The following is a 19,317-nucleotide window of genomic DNA, read 5'->3' as shown; positions in this document are numbered from 1 at the left end:
AACTCTTTCTTCTCACCACTTTGCAAATCCAACTTTCTATTATTCATTTCCTTTGATGCCTTACTGCACTAATGGCATAGCGATGTTCAATTATACTACTCGGGTCTGGAGAGAAGACTGAGAAAAGAAAGGGTTTTTTATTTGGTTTCTATGCTTTCAAGGGGCTGTATTTTATTCATCTGTTTTGCCTCTGTACAGATACTTTGTAAAAGTAGTTCTTGGGGTCAAAATGAGAACTGTGTGCTGGCTGTTTGCATTTAATTCTTGAGTTTTTTTTAATTGGTCGAGAACCAGGAAGTAACTTTGGTGGGCTGTTAGCATGCTAGTGGTTAGCATACTGGAACGTGATTAAAAAAAAATGATATAAATGGGCCAAAAGTGGACCTTTTTCAACAATTTTAAAATGGTCTTGACCTGTCAGAACTTACGGTAATTACAATCTGAAAATTGTGTTTTCAATTCAAATTATTTTCCATTTCCTTTTGTATCAAAATCAAGTTGGAAATGTTAGGAAATACTTACGGTACTTACCCAATACTTGATAGTATTATTGACTACTATTAGTTTCAATACTAGATTTAATTCATATTTGCTATACAGTTTTTGTCACTACTGTATTTTAGACCCAGTTATAATGTAAAAGTGCATTATAATGTTAATACCTAAATCTAAGTAGAGAATGAGAGTTTTCTGCTTGCTTTTTGACAAACACCTCAGCTAATCTGGCGTAAGGTTCCACATGCACCAAATATGAAACGCTAATTAGCGCTTAATATGAATCAAGGCAACTCGGCGCACTAAATCAGATTGTGCAGGCAGATCGTGTGAACACCAGCTCTCCTCATGCAAATCCCCGCCATCGTTAGCAGCCTGCCAAGTCTCCAGTTCACCGTCATTGGCTTCTTTAATGACAGAGGATCAGTGGCTGTCTAAAGTGGAGAGCCCCTATCTTCACATTAGAATACTTCATGGAGGCACGTGCGGTATTAGAGCATACGATGTGACCTATATATCGGTAGCTGTGCAGAACAAAGTTTTTTAGATTTTTAAATAATGAGGTGCCGGGGAAGCGTGTGAAGGTTATTCAATCTTAATGTCCTCCTATTTCTGACAGCCTCCCTGACTCTGATAAAGGAGCAAGCCCACCTTTGATCAAGACCGCCGACATGTGTCTACTGAAGCCGCTCGCTGGTTAGAATAAATTCTTAATTCGAACTTGGGGGTGGGTGGTTGTGGGTCGGTTCGGAGGTGGAGGTAGGGTAGGGGGGCATGGTAGGACTAGGATCTCTGGGATATGGAAGGGAATGAATGTAATACGGATGTTTTCAATGGTGACGAGAGATAGAAAATGGTAGTGGTTCAGAGAGAAAAAAAAGTTTTTTATTGTTGTATAATGACGGATATTCTTGCCTCACAGCAAAAGGTCCCAGGTTCCATTCTCGGACCATATACAGTACCCTCTTTATGAAGTCTGAATATAGTCTCCCCATGTCTGGGTTATCTCTAGTAGTGATGGCTTTATCTTTACCAAAATAGTGATATATCAATCTTGTCAAGGTATCGCAAAGTAATGATTCTCATGCAAAAAATCAACATTTTATAAAATGATTGTTGCTTTTTAATGAAAAAACATTTTACTTATATTTTAGTTTATCACCACATGTCTCTTAGTGGCTATAAACATTTTCAAAATTAATACATGGCTCATCGATATTGGATCAATATTACAATACTTTATACTTACATAATATTACAAAATTATACATACTAACCAAAATATAAGGTTTCACCTTCACCTAAATTAAAACATGCAGTTGACAAATCAAGCTAGGTACTCAAATATCCTAGTGAAGAAGGGTTAAATGCAGGTAGACTAAATTCTATGATAACTTATGCCATAACAAGAAACAAAACCAAACCATATTATTTCAATTGTAAAACTAATTGCCTCAAAACTGATAGATTTGATACAAAGCCTTGGGTTGCACTTTCAATTATAATCTTCATGGTCTGAAAATATGATCATGCAAATTTGCCATGCCTTTTGTGATGCCATAATAGACGACATAATGTAGTATAACCTCCTTTTTGAAACCCTATCACATTAAAACTCCGCCTTTGCAAATGAGCCTCCGCCGCTTACCACTTTTCCCTTCTGAGTGCTCCTGCCCGCATGGTCAGTGTCTCAGCTTCTCAGTGTGTGGGCTAGACAGTGGGGGGTGGGAGGGGGTGCGTCAAGGATCCCCTGCCAACCACCCAAGGGTCCCTAGTGGGGCTAATGGAGCGCAGAAAGAATATCAATTAAAATGTTATAAATATTTAAGAGCAGACATATTCAATAATATAAGGGTGGGGGGCCAGAGGGATTTTTTCTTCCTCAAGATGAAAGTTGTGCTGGCGATAAATGTCACCAGGCTTCCATAGGAGACGAGAGTCAATGTGATGGATGGTTTTGGACTTTTAAGACGGAGATATTGCTATTCTCGTCTGGTGTCAATCACAACAGATCTATACTTTAATATTAATCCTGTGAGAGGTTGTAGCTGCATAACCATGGAACTTCAAACATGTTTTCCCCCTTTGATTGAAGGCAACATGTAGTAATCAATAAATACGCACTTTAAGACATGACTATCATTAAGGATGAGGGAAGTTTGCAAGTCTTGGCCAACCTTTCAGAAGAAGGGACGACTGTAGTGCAGCTTCCAGGGAGCTCGCTTCATGTTGACCCAGAATCTCATGTTGAGCCAAGTACCTAGCCCAAATGCTAGCCAGATGCACCAATCACACCCATTTAGACACAGTGCAGGAGTTAAGAGTAACATGACATGTGCAGGTAGAGTAGGTCCATCCCAATTTTGACCTTGGATCTTTTTATGGAAGAGGAGAATGTGTTGGCGGTTTTGGATCAATTGGTCAAATCCTCCCATGCAGTTGCTGGTTGAATAATATTGTCATTGAAATGTATTTAATTTAATAATAATAATAACTTTTATTTATATAGCGCTTTTCAGTGACCCAAAAACGCTGGATTTTATTTTTGGGAATTTAATGTTTATTTATCATCTATTTATTCAGGGAAAACCTTTTTTGTGAGCACCATGCACAAAATACAGATTAAACAAACAAACACAGGATATCCCGATAAAATGCCAATAAAACATTTCAGTAAAACAATACAATAAATACAATGTACAACTCCACGAGAACACACTTTTATACATAATGAAATGTGAAGGTAAATGAAGAAATCTTTTGGAGCATACAAGTTGTGCAGATCAACTTCGTCGCCATTTTTGTGTTGACCTTACCACGTTATAGATCACCGTTCAATGCCTCTCATGTGTCTCCATATCAGTGTTGACAAGTTCATTAGCAACAGTTACAAGCCCTTTTGTTGTGTTAAGAAGAAAGAAAGTAAAAATCTCAATATGTCGCCCCGATCTCATATTCCGCACGTGATTGTCAGCCGTGGCAAGGGCTCGGTGCTATTGATTTGCTGTCCGGCCTGTAGAGAGCATGCTCGCGGATGTCCTGATCTGATGGATTACTGTATGAGGCCCAGAGGCGCAGGAACCGAAGTTATCGACGTGCTTCTTTAATCCCAGGGTTGGACATGACCTTGCTGTGTCAAGCACCCTACGCGCTTACACTGTACTAGCAGCTTTGAGATGCTACCAAACGTCCACCACTATCTAGCACTTAGCAGACTGGGAGCAAAGGTTTTGGAAGTTGTTTGGTAAGTCAGGTTAAATGGCAATGGAAGTAGCTAAAACTACCTGTGAGACCTGAAAAATGTTGATAGATTTGGTTTGTGGGTACTTTGTGGTCATTTGAGTGGAAAACATTTTGACATGGATACTGTATTATCTAGGGTCATAACAAAAACAGAGAGTGTTTAAATTGTCATTTGATTTCTCTGGGCGGGCTGAGCTGTAATATTAGAAATATTAATGATTCATAAAGGCCACTAGAAAAAAATATCAAAGTTGTCACCTCCTCCACTGAAGCACGTACAAAAAGCCTTGAAGTGCTCACATTTCTGTTTATATTTTGAATCCTATGCCGGTGAGTGTGGATGAATCATAAGTCTATATAGTGTGGCTTTTGGCCTCAGTCTGAAGTGTTTTCCCCCAGAGCAAGACCTGCCTGCATCTGTGAGGATTGGGTTGGGATTTTCATTTTCTTGAAACACCTTCTGTTCTGTTCTGCATGCTCCCACTGGGGACCACGGGGCTGATATTTTTAGAGGGCATGTTCCGAGAGCCTGAGTCGCCAAGAGAGAAGGACAATGGAGGGTGTGATGTTACATCAATACTTGGCGCAAGTGGGGGAAAGGAAAAATCCTGGGTGGCCTTGATGAGTTCTGCAATGCCTTTTCCTCAAGGAATCACACAAGCGGAGCAGCACCCTATTAAGATGGACACAAAATGGCTGCATGTTGAATAGTGCAAAGCTGTAGTTATACATTTTATACCAAACTTTATACAAATAAATAAAGGTTATGAAAAAAGAATTAGGTGCACTTTATTGTTCCCGCAGCAATGCAGCTGGAGCAGGAGCAGTGCAGCGCTTTGGGCCCCATCTCCAGATCTTGAGCTGGGTTTGGTCAGAACTGGTTGTTCATCAACTTGGGTTTATGGGGGAAACTGCAGTCCCCGGAGAAAACACTTACAGACACGGGCCCCCACACAGAAAGGCCCAGGAGTCAAGCCCAGAACCTTCTTGCTGTGAGGCAAGAGTGTTAGCCACACAGCCCCAGGATTGTGTCTAAAAAAAAAACACTTGATTGTGACTTCTTGTGGCTAAATCAATTAAAGATCTTTAAAATTAAAAATAGGGTAAGAATGAAAAATGTCTTCCAGTTGTATAAACCTAAAGATCTTGTCACAACAAGCTTTTGGGGCAGCTGACATTATTGTTTGATTGTTAGTAGGGCTTCTTAATCAGTGTTATTGTGCAGGGTAATAGTCACAGCAGGAAGGAGAAGGCCTCTGGGTCATGCTGCCAACCTGACGCTGTTCCGAGCCAACCATCCACTCTGCTATTCTTCTCGGTGAATTTATTCATGTGACAAAAAACATTAGGTTGGATTGTTGCATCACGGGTGCAATTACAGATGAGACGTGTATTGTGAGAGATGACTTTTGGTCCTTACTGTGGGTAGTCCATGGCCCACCGCTGGCACTGCTGCAGCACAAAGCCAACAAGAGACAAAACTGCAGATGGATTGAAGAATATTGATGTGCGCGACCCGCGGCTGCCTGCAAGCAAGGCTGAATAATTTAGGCAAGTGTGTCGTGCGACAGCCTAACACACACCAATCTCAGTTTGGTGTGCCTTTCTCTGCTGGCTCCATACATCCACGCTGCTGGCCTAGATGTCTGGGTAATACGGCAAGGCCTGTCTGCTTTAATACACACTGACTGATGCTATTCAGTGGACTGCCAGGATTTCATATGTCTCCGGTCCAGCCAAAAACTGCAGGCCTGGATTTATTAACTGCACGTATTCCCCTCTGTCTAGTCTCATATACTGAAGTTTTGCTTGGGTGCAGCAGGGCAAACATGTGTAAAAGCATTTCTAATAACACAGTGTAGATCTGTGCCACCCCACAGTCTCTCCCTCACCCCAGCTGCCCGCTTCGTGCTGTGGCATGAGGGCTTGAGTTACACAGGCTCAAATTGAAGCTGCATTTTTATTACAGCTTTTATTATTGTTTTTATTAAATTCAGAGTTGAGAAATCCATTTTATTGTCACCCAGAGGAAGCTATGATGGCTGGTGTGTGGGTTGCCCCACTGACTGTGTTCTGCTGTCATTTCCTGTGGCTGTGCAGATTCCGAGTGCGCCCCCGAGAGGCTGGAGGAGGATGCTGCGGCTGTGCGTTTGAGGCAGAGACTGCGCTCTCCAGAGGAGGCTGAGGAGGGAGAGGACGACGACGACGCACTGCACAGCTGCGACAGCTGCCGGCAGGTGTTCCCGTCGCTGAGCCATCTCACCGAACACAAGATTAATCAATGCCAGCTGACAGGTAAACACTGTTCTGCCCACCGAGTCTGGCTTCTCTCTGCACTCTTCTCCCACTGCTCTGTGTGCTTCACATGTCTGTGCCATACACTGCACTGAGGGGGCACAACACCAGAACCTTCACTGACTCAGATCTCCTAGAAACAGGGTTACGTTTACTAACCTCTCCTATATTTCTAAGTAGGCGCCGTCATTCAGATATATACCAGCAGAATCCACATTTTTATTGGGAGCCAACATAGCTTTCCGCACTGATAAAATTTATATTATTTATTTTATTTTATCAAAAATCCTACTCAAGGTAATCAAATATTATTTTTTTTGTCTTTTTGAAGCCTTACTCTTTTTTTCCTGTGAAAACTAGATTACATCAGTAAATCTGTGTCTCTGAGATCGCATCTCAAAGATTTAGCTGTTGGTTTGTGGACTGTCAGTTACACCCGCATCTTACGCACAACCAGCCCACTTGCTATTCATATGAGCAGCTCATCAATATGTACACAGCAGCAGACATCCAAACAGGCCTCCATGTGTCCTTATAACAGATCACTCTAGGCTACACATGCGTATTTATAGTCTCTGCCTAGTGTCCTTGCTTGGTTCAGCACAACTCACTCTGCACTATAGGTGGGTTCGAATACTTCACCAGAGTGCACTGCAAAGCAGAACAATAGTCCACCCAGTGCAAACATACGCGCTCCCGGATGGTCCCCCAGCTGGTCCGATGCAAGGCTCTAGTCGCAGTGGTAATATCTAATGGGACTGAGAGCGGCATGCCAATGGCGGACTGTGTCATTGACCTGTTGATGGATGAATAGTGCTATAAATACGCTGACAAGGTGGCAGACAGGACTAATGATGTGCACCCAAGGTTTTCCGTGCGCTCCTCCTGCCCTCCTTTACACTGGGGCTGCACTAAACATGAGACATTTATAGTAATCGCAACATAGGCAGATCAGATGCGAGTACGTCATTGATCCTCAGAGGAAATCATTTAACTGGTGTAGTTATGAATAAAGCTATTGTGTACAAAGGAAACCATGATCTAAAACAAAACAAATGATACATTAGATTGTGTAAATGAAAGGTACATGGAATGATGCATTTGAAAAGATAAGCAAGGATATTATGATCGGATTATTAATGTATTGAATCGATCGCATTTAGAGCTGGTTTTGTCATTGGCCGGGGCTGATTTAGGTCTAAATTAGTCCAGTCTGTTCCTTTTTCTCTTTTCTTTATTTTTTTTAGACCTTGTTTAGTCCTGACTTGGAACAAATAGTTTTGGTTCAAGTCTCTTAAAAATCTTGAATTTAAAACCGCTTTCATCCAGAAAATGTCCCATGTTTTCTTTCAGTCTTTTACTGCACAATTACAAGCTAAAACTGAGCATTTTCGGATCCCCACAAATTCAATAGCTGGCCCTGAGAACTCCATTGTAGCCCGTTCTTTGTTTACATTCAGGCTCTGTTTGATTTCATAGTAGTTTGCAACCCGCCATCGACAGACCACAAATTATAGGCTAGACATCCCAGGAGTTTTTGCAAAAACATTTCCATTAAGAGTACTCTAATCTCGGTGCAAAGAATAGGTTATTTTGTTTGGGCGATTTGGTCAAGACGTATCACAAGCTTGTGTTAAAATAAAAATGCATGTACGTTTCTCATAGCATGTCCGTGTCACTCTTGGGCGTTCATGTGTGTGCAAATTCTAGAAATGCAACGCTTGATCAACGAAAGGTGTGAAAATCAATGTGTTGGTTTTCACATCAAGTGTAGTCATTTGTCTTTTTTAAGTGCTGCTTCTTTCATTTTCTAACACCACTTTATAAACTAAAATGACTGCTAGAACATATTATAATATAGAAAACAGACTTTCTTCGAATGCTCTTTCACCCGCCTACAAAGAGTTTTGAATAGTCGTGTGACGTTATCTTAAAAAATAAAAGTATGCTGTAAATGAGTTGTTAAATTTTCCGCCAGTTTTAATTTTATGCCTTATGGACAAAAAGCTAATTTAAGGAATACATTCCATCATAATTGTTTCCTCCTATTTCAAGCTTATACTACAGGCCCTTTGATATTATAACATCACTCACCAATGCTTCATATCATGTTCGGCATCATTTCAATATTAGTCAGACATTTTTTCTTAGAATTAGGCTTGCTTTCATGAATGTCAATCTTATGGACAAATAGTTCTTAATTGCTCAGTGATAAAAACAGGCAGTTTGGATAAGGGCCCCTGTGGAAAGCAAACAAAAGAATATAATTGCCATTAGGGCATCGTGATTGTGCAGAAACACTCTATTAGTATTCAAGCAGGGTGGGAGAAAAAGAACTTGAAGATAGCATACTAAGTACTGAGCCTGTGATTGTGTATTGGCAGTAATATGGGAGGAGATTTCCTATGTGGCATTATGTAGACATCCATGACCAATTAATCTGCCTTACATCAAGTCTCTACTCACAGATGGATCCTTTATTAGAAGCATTTTCTAATCAAGCGCCGGCACCTGCTAAACTCGCATTTTTACAATTTGAAATGTTTTATTTTTGGTAAACAAATTGTAGAGCTTGACTGGAACCAATCCAAATATGCAGATTTACGTGCTGTTCCTTGACTGAAAACAGCACTTTTTCCTCAGCAACATGTTTTGTAAACAAAGTAGTCTGGGGAAGTAGTTGTTATTTTACATATTCTTCAGGTAGGATTAACAGATAGTGATGCAGTTGTCCCATTTGATCCCTTTATCATTGTAATTACTACTAAAGGAGAATCTCACAATTGCTGGTCTCATATTGTTGCATTTACACACTCGGCTCTCTGCAGCAGGATCACATGCAGGCCTCATTATGGTTGTTCACGTTTGCACTTTTCTGCCCTGACTTCAGACATGCTTTGCTCGTAGACAACACCCCAGACGGCCAGAGGAAGATGTTACATGTCACCTCGATCAATGGCCGCCATTGTCTCTCTCTGTCTGGCCGAGGTATAACACCTTTCCATGCACTTAAGCCGTGACCACTGCAGTGCGCTAAGGGAGCACATGGCTATGGATCGCCTCGTGTCCCCAATGCGATCGGTGCTATTGATCGCACTAATGCTGGACTGCAGAGGAAGGAGAGGCTGAGAAATGGAGCGAGGGAGAAGGAGGAGATGAAGAGAGAGCTGCAGGAATGTATCCCCTGGGAGCCCGTCTTTGGCTGGGGCAGGGCTTCAGGAATGCTCCCCAGGAGAGCAGCACGAAGGCTGGGTTAGAGCTGGAAGAATGCTCCTCCAGAGACTGAAGAGTGGAGGCTGCTGGGGCAGGGCTGGAGGAATGTTCCCCCAGAGCACCCCTTCAATCTGGGCAGAAGTGAGGGGCACTGCCTCCCACTGCCTCCCTCTGTGGGGGGAGACAGCACTGCCTCCCTCTGTGGGGGGAGACAGCACTGCCTCCCTCTGTGGGGGGAGACAGTCCAGCTCTGCCTCCCTCTGTGGGGGGAGACAGTACTGTCTCCTTTTGTGGGGGCCTCCGGGGGGGAGAAAGCACTCCCTCTGTCTTTAGGGGGAGACAGCACTGCCTCTGTCTTCTGTCTTTAGGGGGAGACAGCACTGCCTCTGTCTTCTGTCTTTAGGGGGAGACAGCACTGCCTCTGTCTTTAGGGGGGGACAGCACTGCCTCAGTCTTTAGGGGGAGACAGGACTGCCTCTGTCTTGTGTCTTTAGGGGGAGACAGCACTGCCTCTGTCTTTAGGGGAGACAGCACTGCCTCCCTCTGCGTCCGTCCTCCTAGTGGCTCCAGAATGGCTGCGGATCAGGTTTCCTGCTGACAGGGTGGAGGTTGCCCTGGGGAGGAGACAGGAGGCTGGGGGCTCTGAGTCCATAGGACTTTCCAAAAACCCTTCTGCTTTGTCTTAGTCTGACTGAAGAGTCTGCGTCCTCTCTACTGTTGTTATTCTTCACTGAGCCAGAGTCATTGTTTAGTTTGCTGGCACGCTCATGTAGTAGATGTCCACAGAACATGGGTATAAGACCTCATCGCAAAATCTTTTTCATTTTCTGCCAGTGTTTACTAGAAAACTCCCAAAGTAAATAAAAATAACGCTGTAGCTCAGAGTTTAATTCAAAAGATCTCATTTCACAAAGCCCTCTACAGGAGCTCGATGAAATCCTGCACTCGTATTTGAATAGCCTGGTGCACACGGCCTGGGCCTGGTGACCATTCTTTCATTACGGGTCCAGCTCCCTTGGGCAACACCTTTCCTTGTGTCCTTCACTAGAGGAGGGGCATAGCGACCTCCCCAGGAGAGCTCCGTGCCCTGCTATTTTAACCCTCTGTGAGATGACCTTTTTAATAAGTGTCTTACTCTGTTTTCCTGCCGGCCAGTGTGCGAACAAACAGAGCATGTCTTCTGCTTCCCTCAGATAAAGGAATCAATCAGAGAGCAGGCAACAAAGAAGAGGCAGATAACTGGGCCATATATGGATTTATATTATGTAGATTTCCCTTTTCCTCTTCCCTGTAGGCGCTGAAAAATGCTCAGCTTCAATAAAAGACATTTCGGATTTATGAGAAAAATACAAATGCAACGAAAAACAATAAACACACTCCCCACAATGCAGATGTTAATATGATTCAAACTGTTTACACTGTTCAATATGAAGCTTATATTTGTGATTGCAATCACTGCATATATCTTACAACACACTAATATATTTTTATATTTCCAGTGTTAAAATGTTTCGTTTCAACTCATTTTAAGTCTTCGGGTCACGGAAACATGCAGTCATCTCCTTTACTATGAGCAGGCTTCTGGCAGGCCTTGTCTTCTCCTAACTCTTTCCAGCACACTTCTTGCCTTTTTTTTCTTTCCTTTACGAACTTTGTGTATTGATCCAACAGCTGCTTCATGGCTGCCAAAAAGAATGTGCCAAACTGCCAAGACTTTATTTGTTTCAAAAGGCTCGACATAAGAGCGAAGCTAGACCTGATTAGCCCTAACTCAGAAATTCCAAATTCTGCCCCTGTTTTTTGGGGATGTTTTTCCTCTTTCTTTTTTGGGGCGTCTCACGACATTCCGGTACAAAAAGCAGAGCACTGATTACGAGGCTTTGAAAGGACGAGAGGCGGTCAGCGGAGAATAGCTACTCCTGGCACGACGCAGTCACTGAGAAAGGGATCTCATGCTAGAGTGAGCTCCTAAAATTGGCCTTAGGTCCTTTCAAGTGCGCGTGTGAGAGTGTATGCCATAACAGCAATCGTAGAGTAGAAGTTGTCAACCTGAAATGCTTTAGTGCTACAGTGCTAGTTAGGTTAGCAGGAGTGGTTGTGATTAGGAATTCAAAGCGCATGCCCTCATGAGGACGCCCTGGTTCTCTCTCTCCCCAGTGCTCCTCTCCACATTATGCGCTGTATAAAGTATTTATTGCTCTTTGTCAGACAGAGGCTGCGTTTTGTGCCAGAAAACAATCAAAGAACAGAAAAAAGGAGTCAACATTTGGATGCGTTTTTGTCTTTGTAGGAACACTACAGAATGCTGAATACATAGCTCTTTTGAGTCAGCACAGAGAGGACAATGTTCAACTAATTTGAATAACTCCTCCCGCTTTTCATCTGTAATTCTGTTAACCAGGCTAGCCATCTTAATACTTTTCTTTATTCCAGACAAATTCAGAGGCTGCACTAAGAATTTTCAAAGGACAAAAAACAAACAGACACTGATGAAATGAAACATTTTGCCAGTTCATGAAAATTTCCAAATTCGTGTTAGTTACATTTAATGTCCATTTTATAGTGGAGGAGGAAATTATGTTGTTATATATATATATATATATAAAAGATGGATGTTCAGGTTTTGGGACCAAAAAAAACCCCCAAAAAATAAACTCTACGGTAAATGGAGTAAGTACACAACCAGAAAATCATAAAATAGTGTATAGTTATAGAAATACAAGATGTGCACATGAAATGAATATTATATGGTGAATATATATTTGCATTAGCTCAATAACAATATTCATACAGTATTTTAACATGGCATCAGGAATACACTAAAATGTGCCTATTAACGGATGAGGTTCAAGTCCAGCACAAAACGTAAAAGTATTTTATTGTTGCTTTTAGTATTTAGTATTGCTAATCTTCTTCTAAAGCATCACTGGGCCTCAAGAAACGAATTCCATTCTGTCATGTGTTTTTTCCTCATGTTGGACCCTTGTCCAAGGGTCCCACCCTTGTGGGAGATTGCACTAGACATTTTTTGCCCACTCAATATTTTCGTTTAGCATATCTCCAAAACAACAATACATTTTTAGAGAACTCTCCCACCATTACTTTGAAAGACACCAACCATCAGTGAAACACAGCGTCACATACTGTAAGCCCATCCCTTTCTTCTGATTGGCCAGATGGCATTTAATTTGGTTAGAAAAAGCATTGAATGGGAAACAATCCAACCCCACTTCACTTTGCTCGCGAACATATTTTAATCCTGCCCAGACACAGCTGTCCCTATACGATCCGGCTGCCGTGCACAGACCTTTAATCAGAGCATGAATCCATACATAGTGGCGCTTTAAAAATGACAATAGCCTGCTTGCAATTACATCCCCCTCCATCTGACATACATCATCTCCTGGGTTTGCTCGCTCAATCAGTCATCCACTTAGGCATGCGCACACACACACACACACACACACACACCTGCTTTCCTCTGGCACACCTGCACTCTTCACATTTTAGACCATACATAAACCAATGTTTGAAAAATTATACAGATTTTTGAAGAATGGAAAGAATATTTATTGACCAGATTTTTCAAGATTAAAATTGCACAAGATTTCTCATCCCAATGAAGATTTATTTAAAAAAAAAATTGGCACCCATCTGCAACAAATACATTTTGCTGAAGAGTGAAAGAATAATAATTATAAACATAGTTGTGCAGCTTTGGGTAATACGTTATTTCATTGAATTTAAATGTGTTTGTTTTATTGTGGACCTCATCTTGTGGTTGTCATGTGGAATTTGCCTCTCATCCCACCAGCCAAATATTTGAGACTCACTGAATTTAAAGTTCATTTGAATAATCCTTGACATTGTTATGTGTTTATTCTTTTCGCAGTAATCGAAACACTTAACATTGCGTCTTTCTAATTTGACCGTTTTGCTCCTGCTATTATTCCCCCCCTTATTTCTTTCAAACTTCAACAGTGTGACAAAAACCCTCGCCATGCTGCACTTGCCTCTTTTCCCTGGCCCTGGCTCCATCTCCACTCGTCTTTGTTTCTCAGCCTGCAAGTCTTTTTCTTTTCTTTTTTCTTTTTTTTCTCGGCGGCACAAGCAGAAGAATGGCACATTAAATCTTAATAGGACTGCGTCTGGCCGTGTTGAATTGCAGAGCATGTTAAGCCGGCGCTTTCCTCCCCCTTGGCACACGCTCGTGGAAGTGGAAAACAATTGAATAAAAGAAAAGCCCTCTCTCTCTTTCTCTCTCTCTTTCTCTCGCTCTCTCTCCTCCCTCTTTCTCCCTCCATCCCTCTCTCCCTGTATAGCAAGTGACTTCGGCTGCTCTCGGAAAGCGATGAGAGCGAACTGACTCCTGGACACAAATGGCTGAGGCCTTTCCCGAAAGCGTAACATTAATGACTATTTGATATTTAGAGGGATTAAGACCTTTGGCTGAACTACAGGTGTATGTAGATATCATTGTTAGAAGAGCTGGCAGGTCGAAGGTTTGATGCTTAATCTGTCGTGTCATTGGGAAAGACACTTTTCTCACCTTAGATTTAAATGACAGATTAATAATGTATCAATTTGGAAGAAAAATAAACTAAATTACTCATTTGTTTGTGTTGTGTCTTGGAAAAATGTGAATGAAAAAAATAAGTTGGATAGAAGTGGCAAAAATATTGGTTAAAAACGTTATAGGAACTAAAACAATGTGCAATGTGGTCTTTATAGCAAGGTCATAATGTCGTGTTCTTTTAAAGACAATTATTGTTTTTGAGAAACATGTTAAAGGCAACATATTTTGCAAAATCAACTTTAATGAGCTTTCAACCATCCTTGTTTTTCCTCAAAGTTGTCTCTCGCATGTTTTAGTATGTAATCTTATATTGTCCTGCATTTAAGCCCTAATAATTCTTGCTTTCACCTCTGCGCTATTCCTTCCCACATCCCTGTATTTAGTCGCAATTATTTGACAAATTAAGAGTGCGAGTGACACGTGTAGGGCCCTAAAATGTCTCACACATTTTTCACTTTTTTTTTTTTTAAATGACAGTCTGCTAATTGTTGCAGGGAAATATCACTATGAAGAGGCGGTTCTGGAGTTTTGAACAGGAAGTCAATGGACACGTTTCTATTACCAAACCATTTGAAATCAATATTGTGGTTTACAATCAATAAAATGTAAAATTATGATCGACTTATTTTATAGTTCTATTCAAAATTAAAATAAAATAAATACATTTTATTAATGGTTCCTCTCTTCCAGGAGTAATGACATTTCTACCACATTATAATTTCTGTCAACACTGATAACACCTAGTACTTACACGTATACGAGTTCAGGTGGTGCAGTCAGAAGCCAGCATGAGCCTCCATGGCGCAGTAGGCCAGACCAGCTTTGTGCGTCCGTCAGAGGTGGTAATTAGCCCGTGATGAGTGGACGGCTTGTGTGTCCAGTGCACGGCAGCTCAGGGTGGGGCTGTGGGAGGCAGATAAGGCCAGCAGCAGGCTTATCTCGGAGAAGGACGGGCACCAGACCTGCCAGGCAAATCCACCCCCACACCATCCGCATTTTATTAACAACATCATTAATGCCAGACAGGTTATGTGCGGCGGCTCGGAAGAGAAGTCCAATTGAAACATTTTGAAAGAGTGTCTATTCCTGCTTGACCGGCCAGTCTAGGTACCCAGGCGCAGGTTGACGTGTATTGAAAGCAAGGGGCCGGAGGAGATGTTTACCAGGTAGGCAGGTAGCGGAAGGGCACGCTTGGATCGCACCTCTGGGTTTTGCACGCTCTCCTCTGGGCTGCTCGAATTCAAATGATTTTGTTCTTTTTGTATATTTCAAACGCAGAGCTGCTCCCCGGAATAGTGATGAAGTCGATACAGAGAAACACAACTGGGCAAAAAGACAAGCCCCGATGTATATTGAAAACTTTATGAATCGTGCTGTTACTCTCCCACATCGAGTGAAAGAAATTGCATTAGCTCCAAACAGTAGAATATGATCTGGCATCAGCAAATCAGTGTTATTCGCTCCTTTTCATCTAATGAGCAGTTATGTGAAACGTGTAACCAAACAAAACAGCTTTTAATTAACACTATTTGCATATCAAATGGCAAAAGACCTGTTCATTCAGGCGCTAAAAGCATTCATGTCAACAAGCAGGTTAGAACTACAGCACAATGACGAGCTTGAAAGAAAAAGTGTCTAACTCATTCCGGGAAAAACATTGGAGTGGTGTTTGAAACCTCGACTGAAAAGGTCATAGATTTTGGTTGTCGGTGTGGAAATCTACTGCACATTGATCCCCAAAGGATTGTTTTTTTTCCCTTTTTTTCCTGAAATGTTTTTTGCCAAAGTTGCCAGTAATGGGAGGAAGGGAAGCAGGAATATAGCGGGCGGTGGAAAGAGTGACCAGCCCGACAGCTTTATGTCTCCCAGTGGAGGTCTCTGGATTGGACCCACAGGAAAGAGCAGAGCCAGCACTGACGGCATCCTGCTGTAGCCAGTGCGGTTTAGGAACTTTGGGGTTATACGCTATCACCACCTCAACGTTTCCCCTCACTGCCCCCCTCCCTGTAGCCCTCCCTGGGGTTGTTTTTGTTGGCCGGGGGGGCCGGGTTTGGGTGGGAGAGCCATGGCGCCCCTCCTTTTATACTTCAGGGTACGGGGAGTTCAGCCACCCACAAGGACAGCAATCTCAAATATCACATGGAGTAACACATTTGTTCCTTGGCGCTAATTGCCATTTTCAAGCTGAAAGAGGTACATAAATTTAGTTTTTATGGGCAGGATGGGTGTCGTTAGGGTCCCTGAGGCCACCAGCTGGACTTTGCTTTCGGAGGTGTTTGCCGGCACAAATTGTAATATGCGCTGGTGCTGAGTGGTTTGACAGTATAGCCTGGATGTTAGGCGAGACAGAGATGTGCTGTTAATGCTAAGAGCAGGGGACAGCGGGGGGTCCTGCACCACTGAGAATGGAAAGGTCAACTAATCTATTCCACCTCCAACCTGCCCGGCTGATCGATCATCCTGCAGGACTGGATCGATGTGATCAGAGAGCCTCTCCGAAGAGACCGCCTCCCTGCCAAAGGAAAACTGCAGAGCCTGCCAGCTTGGTACATGCCTCTGCGATAAACCAAGACATTAGAATCCCTGATTAAATAGTTACTCTGGCCACCGGTGGTAGCATTCTCACTCTAAGCTTGAACACCGAAGAACGTCTACTGTTTCTGTCGCTTCATCATGTTGTTCTACTCATTCCATATGCAACGCGAGTGCACTTAAATCAGATCAACAAAATCCTACAGGACTGACTGACAGCCAAGAGAGATGTGGTAAACAAAGTGGTAATGTTTATATTAGAACATTATGTGCCCCCAGTCCGACCATGATGCATCTTTCTCATCATAGAGCGGGTTTGTCCAACATACCCCACAAACAAAGTCAACAGACAAAAGCGTAGTGTGATTGGATTTTAATCCGATTGCATTATTATTCCGGCCTCCCATTGGCCATTCATTACTCTCACATGGAGCCTGTGTGGGTTGTTATCACCCAATCAGACCGCGGACTCGATTCGGGTGAGCATGCTTTCGTTTGCATCCTTTAAACCCTATGAGCCTTCCGTCTCTCCGGGCCCGCCAACGGAATACCTAATTCCAAAGTAAACTCATTGCGCTCTCCAACAAGATTACGGAGGTGATGATGTTAGCCAAATGAGACCACTATTCGGATGCAACCAGGGCAGGCTGGGTGCGCTTACTGCAAGATGACTGATCAGCATGTTAAGAGAAACAAGGTTGGTTTAAAAAAAAAAAGAGGAGGGGTAGAAATCGAAAGAGTGTGCTGGAGAGTTGTGCACGCGTGGGGGTAAGCAGAAATGTAATTTGCTTCTCACCTCGGGCGACTGGGCTCGGAGGCCAGTAAATATGCAAACAAGCTGAGCCTAGCCATCAATATGAAGACCCTTGATGATTACTAATCTCCACCGCAGAAGTAGATTGAGGTGTGTTTGGCAGCACCATGCAACAAGAGGGAAGCATCTCCATATTTGCCCCCTAACTTGTGGTTACAGGCATTTTTGACCTTAGAATGTAAGATGCAATACTCTGGATGCATTTAAACCAGTTTTGGTGGAATTTTACCTATATTGCAGCATGGATAAAGCTATTGAGGCAACTTCGCCCCAACTATGAGCCAATCTTGTCCATCTTGGAAAACTCTCCGTCAGATATGTGTACATGAGGTTGCAAAGTTTACCGGGCTATTGTCATTCCCTATCTGTAATCCAGGATAAAAAAAACCTTCGGGAACATACCAAGCTGGAGTCATTAGATGTGTGCGTGGCTTACCCAAACATCCAGATAAACCTGATGCCTCGGGATGGCCAGGGGTCATCTCTGCAAACACAATTTTGATGTCCTCACTACCTCTACTTCTACACTACGCAGTTTCGTTTTTTCCTCGACTTTTTTCTCACCCATTTGTTTACTCTGCATCGTCATCACAAACGCCAAGGTCTGCGTCGCCGTGGAGCTTATAGGAGCCGCGGAACCTGTCAGCTTAAGAGGAGGGGAGAGGTAAGACAGACTGGGGAGAGCGCTAGTCTGTGGCCCTAGGTTGAATGCCTTGAGGGTGCGCTACGTGTGAAGGGTAGTTAGAAGGTAGAAGGAAGCGCAGGTGAATCGGCTCATTTTGGGAGACTTAGTGCATCCGAACACCTCGAGGGGGGACGGCTTTTTACATGAAGAACCTTGATAAATAAATGCAGTCAAAGTTTTTTCATTTTTGCGCCTATTTTTATTCCGTGCTACAGCGTGAGGCCATGTACTGCAAATCTATATTCTAAGGATGCTCTAAATATAATTGACTATCTCTTGTATTTTTTCGAGTGCATTTTCAGCACCGAGCTCTCCCCTCCGCAGTGAGAGCACAAGGCTGGAGGATGTTTACCTGGCATGGTGCCTGTTGTAGCTGCCCTCCTGTTGAGGAAAAGCAGGTCAGGCTATAGCGTAGAGTTTGTTTGTTTGTTTGTTTGTAAGTACATATTTTGAAGCCTGTGTGTATTTTTGAATGTGATCTTGCATATGTGTGGAAAGAAGGGGAGATCATTAGGATGAAGTGGCAGAATGCTTGTACAGCGGCAGCCAATGTGATTGATGCAAGAAAGAAATAGTGCAAAATCATCTCTAAGAATAATTTGTTTTAGCAGGGATGTGGCCAGTGTTGGGAAGAATACTTTTAAATGTAATGCCGCCTTAAAACGTCCTTTATAATATAGATGTAAAAACACTGCCACTCTAATAGTTATTTAAACTAATAACTATTCATTGCACTGTTCACTTTTTGCACTATGTCTGACCATTTGTACATTCCGTGTACATACTCAGAACAAGTCTATTTTATTTTATTAGTGAATTTAGTCTTATCTTGAACCTTTTTAAAGCCAAAGCAAGTTCCATTAACAACTTAATGTTTGTTGCACCTTTTGACATGCTTTTATTTATCACTATTTAGAGACGGCACATTCACACATAGTATTCACTACAAGAGATGTTTTTCAAATATCTATATTTTTACTTCTAATACCCTGGAGTCTGAAGACTAATTTGCATGATCGCGTACCACAATGTATTCCTTTCAGTTTAGGAAAATAACTAACTCTGAACACCAAATGAAGCTGTAACTGTACCGGAATACATTTAGTCAAAATTAGTATTCTTAGTAAATTTGGTTTCCTCCCAATTCTGGATAGGACAAGTTACAAGTACTAGTGTTACTAATTGGAATATTCAGCACAGTACTGCCACCAAACGAAGAAGCTATGCAGTCATAGCATTTTCAGTTGTAATTTAAAATATATTGTGTTTATATACTACAAATATGCACGCTGTCTATATGTTTGAAGGCTCTATTGGTGAATTTACTTTGTTTTCAGTTGTTTTTAATAACTGGGCAAATGCTCGAGCAGTTTTAAATTGACCTGAAGTGTCAAACTTAAGAAGGGAATGCGCCTGTCTTGTCCCAACAGACAACCAGAAGGATAGTTCAAGTATTCCAAATCT

At 42.3% G+C, this 19,317-nt stretch overlaps 1 protein-coding gene across 9 annotated transcripts in view; it reads left to right on the top strand.

The window, feature by feature from the left end:
• LOC140356531 (zinc finger protein 521-like) overlaps positions 1-19,317 on the top strand; it is a 125,140-nt gene that overhangs the window by 16,133 nt on the left and 89,690 nt on the right. For all 9 annotated transcript variants that reach the window (XM_072441546.1, XM_072441545.1, XM_072441548.1 and 6 more), the window contains one exon: positions 5,839-6,033. In XM_072441546.1, the coding sequence (XP_072297647.1) occupies positions 5,839-6,033 (195 nt within the window). The remainder of the gene's footprint in view (positions 1-5,838; positions 6,034-19,317) is intronic.

This window comes from Eucyclogobius newberryi, unplaced genomic scaffold, assembly GCF_026437365.1.
Source record: "Eucyclogobius newberryi isolate DKJ021-1_F unplaced genomic scaffold, fEucNew1.0.hap1 SCAF_12, whole genome shotgun sequence".
In the NCBI taxonomy this organism is placed as follows: Eukaryota; Metazoa; Chordata; class Actinopteri; order Gobiiformes; family Gobiidae; genus Eucyclogobius; species Eucyclogobius newberryi.
This window is presented reverse-complemented; position numbering and strand designations above follow the sequence as displayed.